General features: G+C 44.8%; 1 protein-coding gene across 1 annotated transcript in view; it reads right to left on the bottom strand.

The window, feature by feature from the left end:
• Positions 1 to 25,318, bottom strand: part of VSX2 (visual system homeobox 2) — a 179,974-nt gene that overhangs the window by 91,713 nt on the left and 62,943 nt on the right. The window contains exons 2-3 of the mRNA XM_069733519.1: positions 13,769 to 13,850; positions 4,581 to 4,704 (exon numbers count right to left, since the gene is read on the bottom strand). Coding sequence (XP_069589620.1) covers positions 4,581 to 4,704; positions 13,769 to 13,850 — 206 coding nt within the window. The remainder of the gene's footprint in view (positions 1 to 4,580; positions 4,705 to 13,768; positions 13,851 to 25,318) is intronic.

Below are 25,318 nucleotides of genomic sequence, written 5' to 3'. Positions count from 1 at the left end.
ACTATGGATGCTTCCCAAAGCTCTTCACTATCAACTGTAGCAATGACTACTGTACCTTCTGTTGTGCAGTTGGTCTTCCACGAACCAATATTGGTTCTTACAGACAAATTTTCGGGGGTTGAGGGTACACAGGGAGTTTAGGGTACTCGGGGAAAGCTGCAGACTATTGTTTACTTAACGACACCAGTGTTCAGGGGGTGAGTCCCAGTGGGTGGAAATAATGATATCCCTATTGTGAGGGGGTCTTCAGACTTCGACATTCTCTTTGTCCCTACTAACCCCAGAACGGTTTTCCATTGATGCCTTTTTTTACGTCATAGGGATAATCTATGATGAGTGTGTATCATGTAATGCCTTTTAAAAATATCTTTAATGAAAAAAGTATTAAAAATACTCTCCCAGTGCAAAACAACACAACACAATAAACGGTCTAACAATAAACTACAAAAACCCTGATCTTGCCTGCTGTCCCTTCCTAACAGTGGGGGTTGGCACCCTATTAGATACGATTTTTTGGCGCCCCCACTCAATGGCGGCTGCCCCAAATTATAGCCCTCATAATTCCCTAATATGCTATAGGTGGGAAAACAGCAAGCAAATAAAAGAGATGAAGGGATAGTGCTTACTGATTAAGGAAACATAAGTTACTGTACCAATTGGCACCCTTATAGACCAATAACGTGTACTAGTCTACAAAAAGATCCCATATAACCCTCATGGGACCCATATACAATAGATATACATCATGGACCCTTTACAGCTAGTTGAGACCTGCACACAAAAACCAAGGGGCCATAAGACTAGCTTTTCAGCATGATTTATACACAAACAATTCGCCACATTAAGTGCAAAAAAGTACACATAGATATACAATTTGTGGCTATTAAAAGAAACAAATGAAAAGATAAACACAGTTGGGGTTTAGCCCAAACTTAGCTTAAAGCCTTGACGCCTTTCCCTGTCCATACGGTTCATCAGGAGGCATATAATGCAGAGCCAGCTAATCAGTGGATATGAGGTGTCATGATGAGAGGACAGACCTCAGACCGCTGTCCTATCGACCCGACCTATAAAACTGTCCCACTAGTTAACCCCTTCAGTGAACACCGTAAAAAAAAATGGCAAAAAACAATGCTTTATCATCAAACCGCGAACAAAAAGTGGAATAACACACGATCTGTAACACTGAAAACGTCATCTTGTCCCGCAAAAAAAGAGCCACCATACAGCGTCATCAGCAAAAAAAAATAAAAAAAAGTTATAGCCCTCAATATAAAGCGATGCAAAAATAATTATTTTTTCTATAAAATAGTTTTTATTGTATAAAAGCGCCAAAACATAAAAAATGATATAAATGAGGTATCGCTGTAATCGGACTGACCCGAAGAATAAAACTGCTTTATCACTTTTACCAAACGCGGAACGGTATAAACGCCTCCCCCAAAAGAAATTCACAAACTGCTGGTTTTTGTTCATTCTGCCTAACAAAAATCAGAAAAAAAAGCGATCAAAAAATGTCATGTGCCCGAAAATGTAACCAATAAAAACGTCAACTCGTCCCGCAAAAAACAAGACCTAATATGACTCTGTGGACCAAAATATGGAAAAATTACAGCTCTCAGAATGTGGTAACACCAAAAATATTTTTTGCAATAAAAAGCATCTTTTAGTTTGTGACAGCTGCCAAACATAAAAACCCGCTATAAATAGTAAATTTAACCCCACATTATCACCGCCTTAGTTTGGAAAAAATAATAAAATAAAAAAATGTATTTATTTCCATTTTCCCATTAGGGTTACGGTTGGGGCTAAAGTTAGGGTTGGGGCTAAAGTTAGGGTTAGGATTTGGATTACGTTTACGGTTGGGTTAAGGGTGTGTCAAGGTTAGGGGTGTGGTTAGGGTTATGGTTAAAGTTGGGGTTAGGGGTGTGTTAGGGTTAGGGGTGTGTTGGGGTTGGAATTAGGGTTAGGGGTGTGGTTATGGTGTCCTTAGGGGGTCTACTTTCCAAAATGGTGTCACTTGTGGGGGGGGTTCACTGTTTAGGGAAATCAGGGGCTCTCCAAACACGACATGGCTTCCTATCTCAATTCCAATCAATTTTGCATTGAAAGGTCAAACGGCACTCCTTCCCTTCCGAGCTCTGCCATGCGCCCAAACAGTGGTTTATCCCCACATATGGGGTATCAGTGTACTCAGGACAAATTGCACAACAACTTTTAAGGTCCAATTTCTTCTGTTACCCTTGGGAAAATACAAAACTGAGGGCTAAAGTATAATTTTTGTGAAAAAATATGATTTTTTTATTTTTACGGCTCTACATTATAAACTTTTGTGAATCACTTGGTGGGTCAAAGTGCTCACCACACATCTAGATAAGTTCCTTAGGGTGTCTACTTTCCAAAATGGTGTCATTTGTGGGAAGTTTACACTGTTTAGGCACATCAGGAGCTCTCCAAACGCTACATGGGGTCCTATCTCCATTGCAGCCAAGTTTGCATTGGAAAGTCAAACGGTGCTTCTTCCCTTCTGAGCTCTGCCATGCGCCCAAACAGTGGTCCCCCCCCCCCCCCACACACACACACATATGGGGTATCTGTGTACTCAGGACAAATTGCACAACAACTTTTGGGGTCCAATTTCTCCTGTTGCCCTTGGTAAGATAAAACAAATTGGATCTGAAGTAATTTTTTTGTGAAAAAAAAGTTAAATGTTCCTGTCAAACACCTGAAGGGTTAGTAAACTTCTTGAATGTGATTTTGAGCACCTTGTGGGGTGCAGTTTTTAGAATGATGTCACACTTGGATATTTTCTATCATATAGGCCCCTCAAAGTGACTTCAAATGTGATGTGGTCCCTAAAAAAAAATGGTGTTGTAAAAATGAGAAATTGCTGGTCAACTTTTAACCCTTATAACTCTCTAGCAAAAAAAATTTTTGGTTCCAAAATTGTGCTGATATAAAGTAGACCTGTGGGAAATGTTACTTATTAAGTATTTTGTGTGACATATCTCTGTGATTTAACGGCATGAAAATTCAAAGTTGGAAAATTGCAACATTTTCAAAATTTTTGCCAAATTTCTTTTTTTTTTCACAAATAAACGCAAGCAATGTCAAGGAAATTTTACCACTAACATGGAGTACAATATGTCATGAGAAAAGAATGTCAGAACCATCGGGATCCATTGAAGCGTTCCAGAGTTATAACCTCATAAATGGACAGTGGTCAGAATTGAAAAATTGGCCTGGTCATTAACGTGCAAACCACCCTTGGGGGTTAATAGGTTAAGCAATCGGAAAAGCATGGAACACCAAAATGTAAAAAGTCTTATTGGAAGAAAAATGTAACAGAGGTCAAGCAGAACTGTGTTTATACACAAAATGTACAGATGGAAAGTTGAGATATATTCTATTATATGTGGACGATATGATTAAGGTTCATCAACAGGAAACAGAAATTGCAAAGATGGCTACAATTCTACTGGTGAGTCAGTTCCTGGTGAGTTAGTGAGTGTTGCTGGATATGATACAGTTGAGTGTGCTGCTAATAAACGACCAGCCAAGATGTGAGCTGTAGCTGAAAGAGAAATGTGCTGGGGATCTCTCTCTGAATAAAGTGACTGGTGAGTCAGCTGAGGAGCTTAGCAGTCATTGGTCTAGAGAAAAAAGGACCATTTAATGGTGGACAGGCTACCAGAGTGTGAGACCTGGAAAGATTTCATATAGACCTGTGTGTGGTTGGACATATTCCTTCCGGAGTATTAGATGCATACCTCTCGGAGTAATGACCTGTCATATATGCTGTACTTTCCTGCTTTATTTACCTGTGTGCCAGAGCACGGAAGTTTTGTGTTAAAGTCAATCTAGGGTTTATGAAACTAATAAACCTTGCCTTGTTGGACTAAAATGTTGCCTGTGTGAATACTGCCTAAACCTACCTGAGCAAATCCCTACACTACCCACACCATATATAGGGAACACCCAAGACCCGACATATACCAAGAACACCCCACAAGATCCGACATGTAGCGGAAACACCCTTGAAGACCTGCTGTTTACCGGGAACACCACACAAGACCCTACATATACAGAGAATGACCTACAAGACCTACCATATACCGGAAACATCCCACAAGACCCACCATATATCGGGAACACCCCACAACACCTGCCATATACCGGGAACACCCAACAAGACCCACCTTGTAGCAGAAACATCCCACAAGACCTGATGTATAATGGGAACACCCCAGAAAACCCGCCATATACCGGGAACATCTCACAAGACCTGACATATATTGGAAACACCTCAGAAGACCCGCCATATACCGGGAACAATCCACAATACCTGCTGTGCACTGGGAACACACCACAAAACCCGACATATACCAGTAACACCCCATACAACCTTACACTTCATTAATTTTTCTTCCTTGAACAGCTCAACTTCAAGAAGTGACTGATGCACTGCTGCCTAATTTGTTTGTCACCATGAGGCTTATCATTGACATCAGATAATCTTGGTACTCGCTGTCAGTGAATTTAATGCTATGGCTGACATCTAGTGATGCAGCAGCAGTCACCTGTATTCTGTCTTCAGGCAGCTCTGTCTTCATGGCCAGCATCTCTCGAGCGTAGACATCAGGATAATGGGCTTCATTGAATGCTTTCTCCAGTTCCTCCAACTGGTAGGAGGTGAAGATGGTCCTAAGAGTAAGCAGTGGGAAAAGGGTAAATCATTGTGCTTGCAGGTTTTTAGTAATGACCTAACCTATTAATCAAGATCCGCATAATAAGAATTTCATGTAATAAGATTATGTATGGAGCAATAAAACTGAGAGTGTATGCTGGTGATGAAAAAAACAGACAACTCCTGAACGTATTAGGGTATGTGCCCACGTTGCAGATTTGCCTGTGGAATTTTCTGCACAGAATCTGCACCTGTTGGCTGAAAACGCAGGTAAAAATCCGCGTGTTTTTGATGCGTTTTTTTTGTGCGGATTTGATGCGTTTTTGAAAGCTAAATATGAATGTATTATTGAACAAAAAAAAAATAAGATTTGTGATGTAATTTCTTGTCCAACCTCCTCTTTTACATTTGTCCAACTCACACTCCGTTACATACATATAGACAGACAGATAGATAGGTAGATAGATATGGGATAGATAGATCTATAGATAATATCTATCGATCTATGTATAGATCTATCTATCTATAGATCTATCTCATTCCTTCTATCTATACACTGTGTGCAAAAATATTAGGCAAGTTGTATTTTAGAGGATTATTTTTATTATTGATCAACAACTATGTTCTCAATCATCCCAAAAGACTCATAAATATCAAAGCTTAATATTTTTGGAAGTTGGAGGTTTTTTTTTTAGATTTGGCTATCTTTGGAGGATATCTGTTTGTGCAGGTAACTATTAGGCTATGTGCACACGTTGCAGATTGGGGTGCAGAATTTTCCGCACAAAATCTGCATCTCCTGGCAGAAAACGCAGGTTCGGATTTGCCGCGGATTTTGTGCGTTTTTGTTGCAGAATTGATGTGGATTTTGTGTGGATTTTCTGCATTTTTTAGCCCTGCGGATTTCTATAATGGAAGGGGTCAGAAACGCTGCAGTTCCGCACAAAAGAAGTAGCATGCTACTTCTTTTGATCCACAGCGGTTTTGCCACCTTTTGCTTCGATGACTGCTTTGCACACTCTTGGCATTCTCTTGATGAGCTTCAAGAGTTTGTCACCGGAAATGGTTTTCACTTCACAGGTGTGCCCTGTTAGGTTTAGTAAGTGGGATTTCTTGCCTTATAAATGGGGTGGGGACCATCAGTTGTGTTAAGCAGAAGTCTGGTGGATACACAGCTGATAGTCCTACTGAATAGACTGTTAGAATTTGTATTATGGCAAGAAAAAAGCAGCTAAGTAAAGAAAAACGAGTGGCCATCATTACTTTAAGAAATTAAGCTCAGTCAGTCTGAAAAATTGGGAAAACTTTGAAAGTGTCCCCAAGTGCAGTTGCAAAAACCATCAAGCGCTACAAAGAAACTTGCAGTAATATATAAGAAGAAATGTGGCACTCACCCCAACGATGCTGTAGTGAAGGGTGCGCACCCTCTCCTGTTTATTCCCTGCCACCTCTCCATGTGTACCTGAGCGCTGATCTCAGCGAATAAAGGACTTTTCACTACAGCATCGTTGGGGTGAGTGCCACATTTCTTCTTATATATTACTGCAAGTGAAGTCTCCGATCCACTGTTTGGTGTGCACCACCCCTGAAATGCTTTAATCTGGCTAGTGTTAGAAGTCTGTGTGCCTCAGCTTGCTGAATTGCCTGTGAAGATTTACTTACCTGGTGCCTCACGGTCTCTGTATCTTGGCTTGTTTCGCTACAAAGAAACTGGCTCACATGAGGACCGCCCCAGGAAAGGAAGACCAAGAGTCACCTCTGCTTCTGAGGATAAGTTTATCCGAGTCACCAGCCTCAGAAATCGCAGGTTAACAGCAGCTCAGATTAGAGACCAGGTCAATGCCACACAGAGTTCTAGCAGCAGACACATCTCTACAACAACTGTTAAGAGGAGACTTTGTGCTGCAGGCCTTCATGGTAAAATAGCTGTTAGGAAACCACTGCTAAGGACAGGCAACAAGCAGAAGAGACTTGTTTGGGCTAAAGAACACAAGAAATGGACATTAGACCAGTGGAAATCTGTGCTTTGGTCTGATGAGTCCAAATTTGAGATCTTTGGTTCCAACCACCATGTCTTTGTACAACGCAGAACAGATGGACTCTACATGCCTGGTTCCCACCGTGAAGCATGAAGGAGGAGGTGTAATGGTGTGGGAGTGCTTTGCTGGTGACAATGTTGGGGATTTATTCAAAATTGAAGGCATACTGTTATGAACTGGTGGTTTAGAAACATAATGGGCCTGGTGGTTAAGAGCACACAAAGTGACCTGATAGTTACTAGTAACATAGGACGAACTCTGAGACGTGGGAACTCTGCTGACCGCAATCCCTAATCCTATCACACCACACTAGAAGTAGCCGTGGAGCGCTCCTGACCAGACCTAGGCGCCTCGGCACAGCCTAAGAAACTAGCTAGCCCTGAAGATAGAATAATAAGCCTACCTTGCCTCAGAGAAATTGCCCAAAGGAAAAGGCAGCCCCCCACATATAATGACTGTGAGTAAAGATGAAATTACAAACACAGAGATGAAATAGATTTTAGCAAAGTGAGGCCCGACTTACTGAATAGACCGAGGATAGGAAAGATAGCTTTGCGGTCAGCACAAAAACCTACAAACAACCACGCAGAGGGTGCAAAAAGACCCTCCGCACCGACTAACGGTACGGAGGTGCTCCCTCTGCGTCCCAGAGCTTCCAGCAAGCAAGACAAACCAAAATAGCAAGCTGGACAGAAAAAATAGCAAACCAAGAAACACAAGCAGAAGTTAGCTTATGCAGGGAAGACAGGCCACAAGAACGATCCAGGAGAGAGCAAGACCAATACTGGAACATTGACTGGAGGCAAGGAACAAAGAACTAGGTGGAGTTAAATAGAGCAGCACCTAACGACTTAACCTCGTCACCTGAGGAAGGAAACTCAGAAGCCGCAGCCCCACTCACATCTACCAGAGGAAGCTCATGGACAGAACCAGCCGAAGTACCACTCATGACCACAGGAGGGAGCTTGACCACAGAATTCACAACAGTACCCCCCCCCCCTTGAGGAGGGGTCACCGAACCCTCACCAGAGCCCCCAGGCCGACCAGGATGAGCCAAATGAAAGGCCCGAACCAGATCGGCAGCATGAACATCAGAGACAAAGACCCAGGAATTATCTTCCTGACCATAACCCTTCCACTTAGCCAGGTACTGGAGTTTCCGTCTCGAAATACAAGAATCCAAAATCTTCTCCACTACATACTCCAACTCCCCCTCAACCAAAACCGGGGCAGGAGGATCAACGGATGGAACCACAGGTGCCACGTATCTCCGCAGCAATGACCTATGGAATACATTATGGATGGAAAAAGAAGCTGGAAGGATCAAACGAAAAGACACAGGATTAAAAACCTCAGAAATCCTATACGGACCAATGAAACGAGGCTTAAACTTAGGAGAGGAAACTTTCATAGGAATATAACGAGACGACAACCAAACCAAATCCCCAACACGAAGTCGGGGACTCACACAGCGCCTGCGGTTAGCGAAACGTTGAGCCTTCTCCTGGGACAATGTCAAATTGTCCACTACATGAGTCCAAATCTGCTGCAACCTATCCACCACAGTATCCACACCAGGACAGTCCGAAGACTCAACCTGCCCTGAAGAGAAACGAGGATGGAAACCAGAATTGCAGAAAAACGGCGAAACCAAAGTAGTCGAGCTGGCCCGATTATTAAGGGTGAACTCAGCCAAAGGCAAAAAGGACACCCAATCATCCTGATCAGCAGAAACAAAGCATCTCAGATATGTTTCCAAGGTCTGATTGGTTCGTTCAGTTTGGCCATTTGTCTGAGGATGGAAAGCCGAGGAAAAAGACAAATCAATGCCCATCCTAGCACAAAAGGCTCGCCAAAACCTCGAAACAAACTGGGAACCTCTGTCAGAAACGATGTTCTCCTGAATGCCATGTAAACGAACCACATGCTGGAAAAACAATGGCACCAAATCAGAGGAGGAAGGCAATTTAGACAAGGGTACCAAATGGACCATCTTAGAGAAGCGATCACAAACCACCCAAATGACCGACATCTTTTGAGAGACAGGGAGATCCGAAATAAAATCCATAGAGATATGTGTCCAGGGCCTCTTCGGGACCGGCAAGGGCAAAAGCAACCCACTGGCACGAGAACAGCAGGGCTTAGCCCGAGCACAAGTCCCACAGGACTGCACAAACGAACGCACATCCCGTGACAGAGACGGCCACCAAAAGGATCTAGCCACCAAATCTCTGGTACCAAAGATTCCCGGATGACCAGCCAACACCGAACAATGAACCTCAGAGATAACTCTACTCGTTCATTTATCAGGGACAAACAGTTTCTCCGCTGGGCAACGGTCAGGTCTATTAGCCTGAAATTTTTGCAGCACCCGCCGCAAATCAGGGGAGATGGTAGACAAAATTACCCCCTCTTTGAGAATACCCGCCAGAGGAAGCTCATGGACAGAACCAGCCGAAGTACCACTCATGACCACAGGAGGGAGCCTGACCACAGAATTCACAACAGCATACAGAACCAGCATGGCTACCACAACATCTTGCAGTGGCATGCTATTCCAACCGGTTTGCGTTTAGGACCATCATTTATTTTTCAACAGGACAATGACCCCAAACACACCTCCAGGCTGTGTAAGGGCTATTTGAACAAGGAGAGTGATGGGGTGCTACGCCAGATGACCTGGCCTCCACAGTCACCAGACCTGAACCCAATCGAGATGGTTTGGGGTGAGCTGGACCGCAGAGGGAAGGCAAAAGGGCCAATAAGTGCTAAGCATCTCTGGCAACTCCTTCAAGATTGTTGGAAGACCATTTCCAGTGACTACCTCTTGAAGCTCATGAAGAGAATGCAAAGCAGTCATTAAAGCAAAAGGTGGCTACTTTGAAGAACCTAGAATAAGAATATAAGACATATTTTCAGTTGTTTCACACTTTTTTGTTAAGTATATGATTCCACATGTGTTAATTCATAGTTTTGATGCCTTCAGTGTGAATTTACAATTTTCATAGTCATGAAAATACAGAAAAATCTTCAAATGAGAATGTGTGTCCAAACTTTTGGTCTGTACTGTATATGCATAGATATATCTATGTATCTATAGATATATCTATTAGTGATGAGCAAGTATAGGGAATCCCCACATGTACTTATGCTGCCTAACAGATGTAAATCATTCAGCTGCGGCACAGAAAACTAAATCTCCGAGTACTTACAAATACTCGGAGGACACCCGAGCGTGCTCGGGAAATCTCAAGTACCGAGTATACTCGCTCATCACTAATGTCTATCTATCAATAAATATATATATATATATCTATAAATATATCTATAGATAGATAGATAGATATATCCATATCTATCTCTATAGATATATCCGTAGATATATCCATAGATATATCCATAGATATCCATCTATAGATATATAGATATATCTATAGATATATCCCTAGATATCCATCTATAGATATATAGATATATCTATAGATATCGAAGAAAGTTGAGAGCACTCATCATCCGTAAAAAATTTTCCAATCCTTTATTGTGACATAAAAGTCAGCAGCAGGGTAACATGGGAGAACGTGTACTGCAATCGGACGACGGCCGTTTCGTGCAACTACGCTTCCACGGGTCCTAATAGATATATCTATATATCTATAGATTTTTCCATAGATATACAGTATAACAGCAAGGCCGATGTTTATTAATGAACAATATGTTTAATTTTGGGGAAAAAATGGTGTGGGCTCCACCACAATTTTCTGTGCCAGAGGGGGAAAGCCGACGGCCGTTGGCCAATATTTGTAGCCTGGGAGGGGGGTAATACCCATGGCCCCTTCCCAGGCTATGAATATCAGCCCGTAGCTGTCTGCATAGCCTTTACTGGCTATTAAAATAGGGGGAACCCCAAAAAAAAACATGGGTCCCCCTATATTTTATAGCCAGAAAGGCTGCGCAGACAGCTGCGGGCTGATATGCATAGCCTAGGAAGGGGCCATGGATATTGGCCCCCACCTGGCTACAAACACCAACCCGCAGTCACCCCAGAAATGGTGCATCTGTACGATGCGCCAATTCTGGCACTTAGCCCCTCTTTTCCCACTGCCGTGTAGCGGAGGCATATGGGGTAATAAGGGGTAAATGTCACCTTGATATTGTAAGGTGACATTAAGCCTGGTTAATAATGGAGAGGTGTCAATAAGACGCCTATCCATTAATAATCTTATAGTAAGAGACGGTTAAAAAAGCACACACACAATAAAGTATTTTAATGAAATAAAACAAGACAATGTTTTTCATAATTTTTATTGTACGCCTATATCCATTCAAAGCCATCCATCACCTGCAAAAAAAAAAAAAAAAAACCAACAGTATACTCCCTGTCCAATGAAGTTCCTCTTTAATAACGATTGTCCCACAACGATCTTCCCTATAGAGCTGTCACATCAGCAGATGTGACAGCTTTATAGGCCTCTGATGACACACTGATCGGAGATAACCCTCCCGCAGTGCGTCATCGGAGATAAGCCTCTTGCTTAATGGCATTACAGCTTGAGAAAGTTCTCACACTGTAGTGCTGCAAAGTGACAGGTGAACTCGGGTGACCTGATGGCGACAGAGTGATACAATGCAGAGCATTATCTTCGTCATTGTATCACTGGAGCCCCTGGAGAGTGGTTGCATCAGCTGATTTGACAGCTCTCCACGGGAGATCTGTTATGTTTGCTAATGACAGGTGTTATGAAGGCAATCCAGAAACACAGTGTGCTTAGCGATCAGAGCGCACACAGTGATCTGAAAAATACCCAAAAATACAAGAACGAGCTCTGAGACGTGGAAACTCTGTAGACTGCACATCTGATCCTATCCTAAACACAACTAAAAGCGGCTGTGGATTGCGCCTAACAACTACCTAGGCAACTCGGCACAGCCTAAGAAACTAGCTAGCCTGAAGATAGAAAAATAGGCCTGACTTGCCCCAGAGAAATTCCCCAAAGGAAAAGGCAGCCCCCCACATATAATGACTGTGAGTAAGATGAAAAGACAAAACGTAGGGATGAAATAGATTCAGCAAAGTGGGGCCCGATATTCTAGGACAGAGCGAGGACAGTAAAGCGAACTTTGCAGTCTACAAAAAACCCTAAAGCAAAACCACGCAAAGGGGGCAAAAAAAACCCACCGTGCCGAACTAACGGCACGGCGGTACACCCTTTGCGTCTCAGAGCTTCCAGCAAAACAAAAGACAAGCTGGACAGAAAAAAAGCAACAAAAAGCAAAAGGCACTTAGCTATACAGAGCAGCAGGTCACAGGAACAATCAGGAGAAGCTCAGATCCAACACTGAAACATTGTCAAGGAGCAAGGATAGCAGCATCAGGCGGAGTTAAGTAATGAAGCAGTTAACGAGCTCACCAGAACACCTGAGGGAGGAAGCTCAGAAACTGCAGTACCACTTGTGACCACAGGAGTGAATTCAGCCACAGAATTCACAACAGAGATCATCGTGGGACAATCATATTAATTGGATTACCTCGGACACAGGGAGTATATTGTTGGTTTATTATTTTAATTTTTTTTTTTCAGGTGAGCGAGGGCTTCGGGGATTAGGTGTAGATGGTGAGTATGAACTATATATGTACTGTATGTGTTTTTTTTTACATTCAACACATTAGCCAGATGATGGGACTTGTTGTGAATTCCGCTCTTGGGCTCCCTCCGGTGGTTGTAAGTGGCACTTTTGTGAGTTCTGCCCTTGGGCTCCCTCCGGTGGTTTTAAGTGGTATGGCTGCTCCTTGGATTTAGCAGTCTGCAGCTGCTTCCACTGATTGTCTTTCTGCTCGGCTATTTATGCCTGGCTCTTCCCTTCAGCCAGTGCCACTTGTCAATGGTTCCTGGTTGGATTCACATCTCTCTTGGATTTCCCTGATATCCTGACCTGTTCAGCAAAGTTATGTCCTTGCTTTGCTATTTTCTGTCCACCTGTTGTGGACTTATTCATTCTGTGCGTTCTATGTTTTGTCCAGCTTGTTAGTATGGATTAATTCTGTTAAGCTGGAAGCTCTGGGAAGCAGATTTACCCTCCATACCTTTAGTCAGGTGTGGGGATTTTTGTAAACTCTGTGTGGATTTTTGTAGTTTTTAATACTGACCGCACAGTATTCTATCCTGTCTTATCTATCTAGCTAGACTGGCCTCCTGTGCTACATCCTGGTTTCATTCTGTGTATGTCTTTTCCCTCTCCACTCACAGTCATTACTTGTGGGGGGCTATCTATCCTTTGGGGATTTTCTCTGAGGCGAGATAGTTTTCCTGTTTCTATCTTTAGGGGTAGTTAGTTCTCAGGCTGTGACGAGGTGCCTAGGGAGTGACAGGAGCATCCCACAGCTACTTCTAGTGTTGTGTTGAGCTTAGGGACTGCGGTCAGTACAGGTACCACCTCCTTCAGAGCTCGTCCCATGTTGCTCCTAAACCACCAGTTCATAACAGGGACTACTACTGTCGCATCATTGGCTAATGTTTCAATCACTGTCACTGTAGCAGGCATAGCGGGGTGGGACTTGTAGTTCCATCGGACGATGCTTGCACACACACACAAACTGACACAGCCCCAGCAGACCCCCACACAGCCCCAGCAGACCCCCCGCACAGTCCTACATCCGCAGCAAAACCGCAGATCTTTTTTATATCTGCGGGTTTGCTGTGGATTGGCCTGACACAATGGAAGTCAATGGGTGCAGAAACGCTGCAGTCCCGCACAAAGAATTGACATGCTGTGGTAAAAAAAACGCTGCAAATCTGCGCGTTTATTTCCGCAGCATGTGCACAGCGTTTTTTGAAGTTCCCATTCATTAACATTGTGTGCACAATGCAATGCGGATTTGAGGTAATTCCACACGTCCAAAAATGCAGAGAAAACGCATCAAAAACCGCAACGTGTGCACATACCCAGACACAGATGTAACCCCCACAATGTACCCCAGATGTCCACAATTATCCCAGCAGGAAGTCATGTCTGAATCTAGGAGCGATGCAGCTGCTCGCCGTACCTGTGACGCCGCTTCTTGCGTTTCTTGTTGTGACTTAGGGATTTGGGAAGCTTATGATCCAAAGATAAAACTTCTTCTGAATCTATAAAAGTTCAGGAAAGAAAAAGAAGCAAACAATTAATAAAGAAACGAAGCAACAAGAGAAAAGCAACAAAGACTGTGACTAAGACAGGTAGGAAGAAACTTTATCACAACGTCTCCTGCCTGGAGTAATCCCCACTGTCCAGCACTGAAGCCAGAACTCTGTGTCCTCCACTCATGTAAATATCATAGGAAAATGACCACTCCCACATGCAAAGAACGTATAATGTATGGTGTATAATATGATGGATGATACAGAGAGTAAAATAAGTATTGAACATGTCACCAATTTTCTAAGTAAATCTATTTCTAAAGGTGCCATACCTCCCAACCGTTCAAATCCAGTGGGACAGTCCCGATTTTGAGATTCTGTCCCCGCCGGGATTTTACTTTTCCTGCACTGAACTGAGAATCAGCCACCACGCCCAGGGGTGGGCTGGGCCAGAGGGAAGGGAGGAAAATGCTCCTGGGCCGCTCACGTCAGAAGCGGTACAAGGCCGGCCGCCTGATGGCCGTGCATAGCAAAAATTTTCATGTGGCCCGCGGGCAGGTCCCCATAGTCCACAATGCTCGGGCAGCAGCCCTATCCTGCCAGCCCTTTACCTCTCAAGTGAATGCGGCGGTCATTACAGAACGCTAATTGCACATGAATGATGATGTCATTGGGGTGGGTGGGGTTAGTGCTAGCGCCAGGGTGGACAGGGTTAGCACCCAATGCTCTCATGTCCTCCTGTCCCAGAAGAGGAGCTGCTGCCAGAGAGTGCCGGTAGCTCAGTTCCTGTCTGCTGGTGATTTCTGTGATTTCTGTGCCCCCAGCTATATGACCCCCTGTGATCTGTTCTCCCTGTGATCTCTCTGCCCCCCCAGCTAATATGCCCCCCCTGTGATTTCTGTGCCCACCATCTATATGCCCCCTGTGATTTTTTTGCCCACCATCTATATGCCCCCCCTGTGATTTCTGTGCCCACCAGCTATATGCCCCCGTGATCTCTGTGCTCCCCAGCTATATCCCCCGTGATCTCTGTGCCCACTAGCTATATGCACCCCTGTGATCTCTTTGCCCACCAGCTATATGCCCCACTGTAATCTCTGTGCCCACCAGCTATATGCCCCCATGATTCTGTGCTCCCCAGCTATATGCACCCCTGTGATCTCTGTGCCCATTAACTATATGCCTCCTGTGATTTCTGTGCCCACCAGCTATATGCCCCACTGTAATCTCTGTGCCCACCAGCTATATGCCCCCGTGATTCTGTGCCCCCCAGCTATATACCACGTGATCTCTGTGCCCCCAGCTATATGCACCCCTGTGATCTCTGTGCACACCAGCTATATGCCCCACTGTAATCTCTGTGCCCACCAGCTATATACCCCGTGATCTCCGTGCCCTCAGCTATATGCACCCCTGTGATCTCTGTGGCTCCTAGCTCTCTGCCCCCTGTGATCCCTGTGCCCCCCTGTGTACCCTCTGTAATATTTGTGATCCCATGTGATCTCTGTGCCCCTTGTGATCTCTGTCACCTCCAGCTATGTGCACCTCCGTGATCTCTGTGCCCTCCAGCTATGTTCCCTCCTGTGAATTCTGTGCCCCTCTGTGATCTTCATGCCACCCCTCCATGGCTCTGCTCCATCGCTGCTCTATGGACCGCGGTTCTCAGTGCTCTTCCATTGCAACGTTGATGCCTCTACCCCTTGCGCTTTATGTGCCACGCGGTACCAAGCAGCAGTTCAGCTTATGTTTAGAATTGATCTGATGAAGGCCCCATGCCGGACCAAAAACGTTCATAACATTTTTTTGGATACATAATAAAAGGAACCTCTGCTTTTCAACTACCAATTACCGTAATTAATTGTTTGACTAAATATACCGAGGTAATTTTTAAATTGATAATTTTTGAGTGGCCCCCAAATGATGGTAAAAATTTCCAAATGGCCTCCGGTTGGAAAAAGGTTCCCCACCTCTGATTTATATGAACAGGCTGTGGAGCCATCATACTGTATATAGGGGGCTGTGGGGACATCATATGTATATAGGGGCTATGTAGCCATTTTACTGTATATAGGGAGCTCTGGTGTCCTCAGTGTATAATAAAGGGTTTTAGGGACCATCATATTGTGTATTGGGGCTCTAGGACTATCATCCTGTATATACAGAGCTGTGTGGGCACTCAGAGGACATTATTTATTATAAATGAGGACATTATTGGTTTTGATAGGGGCACTCAGGTTCCATTTTTTGGGGGTGGGTGAACATTGTTAACTTTAATCCCTTAACGACCAGTGTTTTTTTTTAGGTTTTGCATTTTCAGTTTTTGCTCTTCTTCTTCCCAGAGCCATAACTTTTGTATATTTTGGTCAAAATAGCCATGCAAGGGCTTGTTTTTTGTGGGATGAGTTGCACTTTTGAACGACACAACTGGATTTAACATATCTTCTACTGGAAAAAGGGAAAAAAAGTACAAGTGCGGTGAAATTGTAAAAAATGTGCAATCCCAGAGTTGTATTTTTGTTTTGCATTTTTACTGTGTTCACTACATGCTAAAACTGACCTGCCATTATGATTCTCCAGGTCATTAGGAGTTCATAGACACCAAACATGTGTAGGATTATTTTATCTAAGAGGTGAAAAAATTCCAAACTTTGTTTAAAAAAAAATCATGCCATTTTCCGATACCCGTAGCGTCTCCATTTTTCGTGATCTCGGGTTGAGTGAGGGCTTATTCTTTGCATGCCGAACTGACATTTTGAGTGATACCATTTTGGTGCAGATATGATCGCCAGTTATTGCATTTTAATGCAATGTCATGGTGACCAAAAAAACGTAATTCTGGGATTTTTACTTTTTTTCTCGCTACACCATTTAGCTATCAGATTATTCCTTTTTATTATTGATAGATTGGGCGATTATGAACGCGGCGATACTGAATATGTTTGATTTTTTTCTTATTGTTTTATTTTGAATGGGGCAAAAGGGGGGTGATTTGAACTTTTAAAAAAAATCTGCCCTCGGTGACATGCGATCACGTGACAGGGGTCACCGATGGGTGGATTTCTGGCGCGATTGCATGTTAAATGCTGCTGTTAGGATTTGACAATGGCATTTAACGGGTTAATAGCGACGGGTGGATCGCGATTCCACCCACAGCTGTTTCGGGCACATGCCAGCTGTTCAAAAAATCTGACATGTGCCGGGAAAGATGTGCCGGAGCCCACATCAATGGAAGGGTGTCCGACATTGGCATATTATTACACCCGATGTCGGAAAGGGGTTAAGCAGACTAGAGTATTTGTTGATGGAAGGGGACAATTGGGATATTATATCCTTCAATGGAGCATACAGGCCTTTGCACAGTGGGGAGATTAACTCCTTAATGACTGTCAATACGTCTTTTAACTGACCTGAGATATAAGAGAATAGCATCCCCATACAGGAGACAACCCAGCAGCTGTCGGCTGTACACTATAGCTGACAACTTGCTGTATCAGCCACAATCAGCGTTGTCACCATCCATATGTGTTTAACCCCTTAGATGCTGCTGTCAATAATGACTATATCATATAAATGTTTAAAAAAAGTGTGGCTTCTCTCTCTTTATCCCCATCGGCACCCTGAGATCATGATTGTGTGGTCCTGATGTTTGTCACGGCAATTCACGAGCAAATAACGGCCTTAGAGTCTGCCGGCTACAGTGACCTGTTCAAAAGTCAGCGACATTTACCGTATTTTCCGGCGTATAAGACGACTGGGCGTATAAGACGACACCCCAACTTTTCCAGTTAAAATATAAAATCTTCTTAAAAGTCGGGGGACTTCTTATATGCCATGTGTCATCTTATAGGGCCGGTGACTAATGTGCCTTTTGGGGGGGAGTGGTCCCGATGACGAAGAGGGGGAGTCTCACAGGAAAGTGTGAGTGGAGTATCCCCCATTACCTCATTGTAGCTGCGGCGGCGGCTGCTCCCCTTTGAGCCGCGTGGGTGCTGTGCTGTGGGGCGGCGGCTCCTCTTTGTGCAGCGTCGGGGCTCTGTGCTGTGGCGCGGCGTATCTTCGTGCAGAGTCGGGGCTCCTCCGGCATTTCCCAATTCCTCAAAGCCCGGAGGCCCCGGCAGCTCCATTGCTGCGATGCGGTGGCCTCCGGGAAAATGGCCGCTGGGGGCAGCGCATGCTCAGATTCAGATCTCGTCTGGGAAATGCCGGAGGAGCCCCGACTCTGCATGAAGATACGCCACCCCACAGCACAGAGCCCCGACGCTGCATGAAGAGGAGCCGCCGCCTCACAGCACAGCACCCACGCGGCACAAAGGGGAGCAGCCGCCGCCGCTCCCAGCACAGAGACCCCATGCTGCAGCTACAATGAGGTAATAGGGGGATACTCCACTCACTCTTTCCTGTGAGACGCCCCCTCTTCGTCATCGGGACTACTCCCCCCCACCCACCATATACACATATACACCCACCATTTACCGGTCTGCACCCGGCGTACAAGACGACACCTGGCGTATAAGACGACCCCCAACTTTTAAGAAGATTTTGAGGGGTTAAAAAGTCATCTTATACGCCGGAAAATACGGTAGGTGGTAAAAATACACTTTTTAATTCTGTCATGTCACTTTGCATTAATTTTTGAAAATCACCTGAAGGGTTAATAAACTACCTGACAGCAGTTTTCAATATGTCAAGGGGTGCTGTTTTTAAAATGGTATCAGTTTGGGGGGGTTTCCAATATATAGGACCCCTAAAGTCACTTCAAACCTGGATTGGTCCCTAAAAAAAATAATTTTGTAAATTTCCATGAAAAAATGAAAATTTACTGATACATTTGTAAACCTCTTAAAATGCTAACAAAATAAAATAAAATTTTACAAATGGTGCTGATGTAAAGTAGACATGTGGGAAATATTTATTAATGTTTTGCTATGGTATGACTATCTGAATTAAAGGGATAATCATTCAAAGTTTGAAAATTGCAATTTTTTTATATTTGTCAAATTTCTGTCAAACATATTGACCTAAATTTACCATTATCATAAACTATAATGTGTCACAAAAAACAATCTCAAAATCACTGGAATCTGTCAAAGCAGGCAGCACGGTGGCTCAGTGGTTAGCACAGCAGCCTCGCAGCGCCGGAGTCCTGGGTTCAAACCCCACCAAAGACCACATCTGCACAGAGTTTGTATGTTCTCTCTGTGTTTGCGTGGGTTTCCTCCAGGTTCTCCGGTTTCCTCCCACATTCCAAAGACATACTGATAGGGAACTTAGATTGTGAGCCCCATCGGGGACAGCGATGATAATGTGTGCAAACTGTAAAGCTCTGCGGAATATGTCAGCGCTATATAAAAATAAAAGTGGCTCAGTGGTTAGCACAGCAGCCTTGCAGCGCCGGAGTCCTGGGTTCAAACCCCACCAAAGACAACATCTGCACAGAGTTTGTATGTTCTCTCTGTGTTTGCGTGGGTTTCCTCCAGGTTCTCCGGTTTCCTCCCACATTCCAAAGACATACTGATAGGGAATTTAGATTGTGAGCCCCATCGGGGACAGCGATGATAATGTGTGCAAACTGTAAAGCTCTGCGGAATATGTCAGCGCTATATAAAAATAAAGATTATTAAAGCGTTCCAGAGTTATTACCACATAAAGTGACACTGGTCAGATTTTTAAAATTTGTCTCTGTCACTAAGAGGTTAATACTTTCTATGGGACACTTTAATTTTTAGGAGTAGGGAGTAATCCTAGGAATGACACAATTTTTTAAATAATGGGGTCAGTGTTCCACACCGCAGGTGCGCTCAGAGTGGGGAGTTCAAGTAGGATGGGAATATACGGAGACGTCGCTGGAAATGTGAGAAGTCAAATGTGTTTTGTTGTAATCTGTGCAGCAGAGTCGTGTCTGGAGAAGTTGTCATGTCGGTCTTGGCCAGATGGGAAAAGTGAATCACCCAAATCAGAAAAAACGTCATCTGTAAGTCACTATATACAACCCCTGGCAAAAATTATAGAATCACCGGCCTTGGAGGATGTTCATTCAGTTGTTTAATTTTGTAGAAAAAAAGCAGATCACAGACATGGCACAAAACTAACATCATTTCAAATGACAACTTTCTGGCTTTAAGAAACACTAAAAGAAATCAAGAACAAAAAATGTGGTAGTCAGTAATGGTTACTTCTTTTAACCAAGCATACAGTAAGCGCTGTCCCCCTTGCGTGTGGTGCTGAAGCCAGCATTCATTCCTTCTCCCCAGCAGCGTTCGCTGGAGAGAAGGAATGAAAAATCAAGGTGTTTTTTTTTCCCTTAAAAATAAAGTTTGCGGTTCCCCTCCCACCTCCCATCCCCTGTGTGCCCCCCCGCTTGCCGCCGGGAAATACTCACCCAGCTCCTGCGATGTATGCTCTCAGAGCCGGCAGCAGGTCCTGTGTGAGCGGTCACATGGTACCGCTCATTACAGTGATGAATATGCGCATATTCATCACTGTAATGAGCGGTACCATGTGACCGCTCACACAAGACCTGCTGCCGGCACTGAGAGCATACATCGCAGGAGCTGGGTGAGTATTTCCTGGCAAGCGGGGGGGCGCACAGGGGATGGGAGGCGGGAGGGGAACCACAAAATTTATTTTTAACGGGAAAAAAAACCTTGATTTTTCATTCCTTCTCTCCTGCGAACGCTGCTGGGGAGAAGTAATGAATGCCGGCTTCAGCACCACACGCAGGGGACAGCGCTTAACTGTAGCGCTGTCTCCTGCAAGGTCCGTGTGGTCCTCAGTCGGCACACGGGCGGCACATGGCTGCCGCATATGTGCCACACTGATGTGCTACGTGAGCACACAGACACGGATAATTCCGGCACCTATTTCTCCGGTACCGGAATTATCTGGACATGTGAAAGAGGCCTTAGGTGGTTTCTTACAGTTCGTCACAGACATTGACTCCAGTTTCCACCCAAACATTCCTCATTTGTTTTGTTGTGCATTTCCTGTTTTTGAGACATATTGCTTTAAGTTTCTGGTCTTGATGCTTTGATGTCTTCCTTGGTCTACCAGTATGTTTGCCTTTAACAACCTTCCCTGTTATGACCTGGTGGTTAGGAGCACCCGAAAAGACCTGATGGTTAAACCAACAAAGGACAAGCTCTGGGAAGTGGGAGCTCTGCTGACCGCAACCCCTAATCCTATCACACACACTAGAAATAGCCGTGGAGCGTTCCTGACTCTCCCTAGACGCCTCTTCACAGCCTAAGAGCTAACTAGCCCTAGAGATAGAAAATAAAGCCTACCTAGCCTCAGAGAAATTCCCCAAAGAAAAAGGCAGCCCCCCACAAATATTGACTGTGAGTTAAGATGAAAGTCACAAACACAGAAATGAAACAGGTTTCAGCAAAGGGAGGCCAGACTTACTAAACAGACTGAGGATAGAAAAGATATCTTTGCGGTCAGCACAAAAAACTACAAAAGACTACGCAGAGTGTGCAAAAAGACCTCCGCACTGATTCACGGTGCGGAGGTGCCACTCTGCATCCCAGAGCTTCCAGCTAGCAAAGCAAAATCATGATAGCAAGCTGGACAAGAAAACAAAGAACAAATAATAAACTAGCAGGAACTTAGCTTCTGCTGGAGTAGACAGGACACCCGACAGATCCAAGAGCGAACTGAACCAGTACAAGAACATTGACAGCTGGCATGGAGTAACGATCTGAGTGGAGTTAAATAGAGCAGCAAGCCAAAGAATAAACTACGTCACCTGTGGAAGGAACCTCAGAAGCAGCAGCTCCACTCACAGCCACCAGAGGGAGCCCATGGACAGAACTCGCCGAAGTACCATTCATGACCACAGGAGGGAGTTCGATAACAGAATTCACAACAGTACCCCCCCCTTTGAGGAGGGGTCACCGAACCCTCACCAGAGCCCCCAGGCCGATTAGGACGAGCCAAATGAAAGGCATAAACTAGATCGGCAGCGTGAACATCAGAGGCAAAAACCCAGGAATTATCTTCCTGACCATAACCCTTCCACTTGACCAGGTACTGGAGTTTCCGTCTCGAAATATGAGAATCCAAAATATTTTCCACCACATACTCCAACTCCCCCTCGACCAACACCGGGGCAGGAGGATCAACGGAGGGAACCACAGGCGCCACGTATCTCCGCAATAACGACCTATGGAACACATTATGGATGGCAAAAGAAGCTGGAAGGGCCAAACGAAATGACACAGGATTGAGAACTTCAGAAATCTTATACGGACCAATGAAACAAGGCTTAAACTTAGGAGAGGAAACCTTCATAGGAACATAACGAGACGACAACCAAACCAAATCCCCAACACGAAGTCGGGGACCAACACAGCGCCGGCGGTTAGCGAAACATTGAGCCTTCTCCTGGGACAATGTCAAATTGTCCACCACATGAGTCCAAATCTGCTGCAACCTGTCCACCACAGTATCCACACCAGGACAGTCCGAAGGCTCAACCTGCCCTGAAGAGAAACGAGGATGAAAACCAGAATTATAGAAAAACGGCGAAACCAAAGTAGCCGAGCTGGCCCGATTATTAAGGGCGAACTCAGCCAAAGGCAAGAAGGACACCCAATCATCCTGATCAGCAGAAACAAAGCATCTCAGATATGTTTCCAAAGTCTGATTAGTTCGTTCGGTTTCGCCATTTGTCTGAGGATGAAAAGCCGAAGAAAAAGACAAATCAATGCCCATCTTAGCACAAAAGGACCGCCAAAACCTCGAAACAAACTGGGAACCTCTGTCCGAGACGATGTTCTCCGGAATGCCATGCAAACGAACCACATGCTGGAAAAACAATGGCACCAAATCAGAAGAGGAAGGCAACTTAGACAAGGTTACCAAATGGACCATCTTAGAGAAGCGATCACAAACCACCCAAATGACCGACATCCTTTGAGAGACAGGGAGATCTGAAATAAAATCCATGGAAATATGCATCCAGGGCCTCTTCGGGACTGGCAAGGGCAAAAGCAACCCACTGGCACGAGAACAGCAGGGCTTAGCCCGAGCACAAGTCCCACAGGACTGCACAAAAGAACGCACATCCCGTGACAAAGAAGGCCACCAAAAGGATCTAGCCACCAAATCTCTGGTACCAAAGATTCCCGGATGACCAGCCAACACCGAACAATGAACTTCAGAGATAACTCTACTAGTCCATCTATCAGGGACAAACAGTTTCTCCGCTGAACAACGGTCAGGTCTCTCAGCCTGAAATTTCTGCAGCACCCGCCGCAAATCAGGGGAGATGGCAGACAAAATTACCCCCTCTTTGAGAATATCCGCCGGCTCAGGAACACCCGGAGAGTCAGGCACAAAACTCCTTAACAGGGCATCAGCCTTCACATTCTTAGAGCCCGGAAGGTACGAAACCACAAAATTAAAACGGGAGAAAAACAGCGACCATCGAGCCTGTCTAGGATTCAACCGTTTGGCAGACTCGAGATAAGTCAAATTCCTGTGATCCGTCAAAACAACCACGCGATGCTTGGCTCCTTCAAGCCAATGTCGCCACTCCTCGAATGCCCACTTCATGGCCAACAACTCTCGATTGCCAACATCATAATTGCGCTCAGCAGGCGAGAACTTTATAGAAAAGAAGGCACATGGTTTCATCACCGAGCCCTCAGAACTTCTTTGCGACAAAACAGCCCCTGCTCCAATCTCAGAAGCATCAACCTCGACCTGAAACGGGAGCGAAACATCTGGATGGCACAACACAGGGGCAGAAGAAAAACGACGCTTCAACTCCTGAAAAGCCTCTACAGCCGCAGAGGACCAATTGACCACATCAGCACCTTTCTTGGTCAAATCAGTCAACAGTTTAGCCACACTAGAAAAATTAGCGATGAAGCGACGGTAAAAATTAGCAAAGCCCAGGAACTTCTGCAGGCTCTTCACAGATGTCGGCTGAGTCCAATCATAAATGGCCTGAACTTTAACAGGGTCCATCTCGATAGTAGAAGGAGAAAAAATGAAACCCAAAAATGAAACCTTCTGAACTCCGAAGAGACATTTAGACACCTTCACAAACAAGGAATTTGCACGAAGGACCTGGAACACCATTCTGACCTGCTTTACATGAGACTCCCAATCATCCGAAAATACCAAAATATCATCCAAATATACAATCATGAATCTATCCAGGTACTCTCGGAAGATGTCATGCATAAAGGACTGAAATACAGATGGAGCATTAGAAAGCCCGAATGGCATAACCAGGTACTCAAAATGGCCCTCGGGCGTATTAAATGCTGTTTTCCATTCATCGCCCTGTTTAATATGCACAAGATTATACACCCCTCGAAGATCTATCTTGGTGAACCAACTAGCCCCCTTAATCCGAGCAAACAAATCAGACAGCAGCGGCAAAGGGTACTGAAATTTGACTGTGATCTTATTAAGAAGGCGGTAATCAATACAAGATCTCAAAGAACCATCCTTCTTGGCCACAAAAAAGAACCCTGCTCCCAACGGTGATGACGACGGGCGAATAAGACCTTTCTCCAAGGATTCCTTTATATAACTCCGCATAGTGGCGTGCTCTGGCACAGATAAATTGAACAGTCGGCCCTTAGGAAACTTATTACCAGGAATCAAATTAATAGCACAATCGCAATCCCTATGAGGAGGTAGGGCACTGGATTTGGGCTCATCAAATACATCCCGGTAATCCAACAAAAATTCAGGGACTTCAGAAGGAGTGGAAGGCGAAATCGACAGCAATGGAACATCACCATGTACCCCTTGACAACCCCAGCTGGACACAGACATAGATTTCCAATCCAATACTGGATTATGGACCTGTAGCCATGGCAACCCCAAAACGACCACATCATGCAGATTATGCAACACCAAAAAGCGAATATCCTCCTGATGTGCAGGAGCCATGCACATGGTCAATTGAGTCCAGTACTGAGGCTTATTCTTGGCCAAAGGCGTAGCATCAATTCCTCTCAATGGAATAGGATACTGCAAGGGCTCCAAGAAAAAGCCACAGCGCCTGGCAAACTCCAAGTCCATCAAATTCAGGGCAGCGCCTGAATCCACAAATGCCATAACAGAACAGGACGACAAAGAGCAAATTAGAGTAACGGATAAAAGAAATTTAGACTGTACCGTACCAATGGTGGCAGACCTAGCGAACCGCTTAGTGCGCTTAGGACAATCGGAGATAGCATGAGTGGAGTCACCACAGTAAAAACACAGCCCATTCTGACGTCTATGTTCTTGCCGCTCAGCTCTGGTCAAAGTCCTATCACATTGCATAGTGTAATGAACGCAATCCAGTGACACTGAGGATCAACAGTGTACCAGCGATCAGAGCACATATAGTGATCTGACAGTAACCCAAAAATATAAGAACGGGCTCTGAGACGGGGAATCTCTGTAGACTGCAATCCCTGAACCTATCCTACACACAACTAAAGATGGCAGTGGATTGCGCCTCAAAT

This window comes from Ranitomeya imitator, chromosome 1 (assembly GCF_032444005.1).
Source record: "Ranitomeya imitator isolate aRanImi1 chromosome 1, aRanImi1.pri, whole genome shotgun sequence".
NCBI lineage: Eukaryota > Metazoa > Chordata > Amphibia > Anura > Dendrobatidae > Ranitomeya > Ranitomeya imitator.
This window is presented reverse-complemented; position numbering and strand designations above follow the sequence as displayed.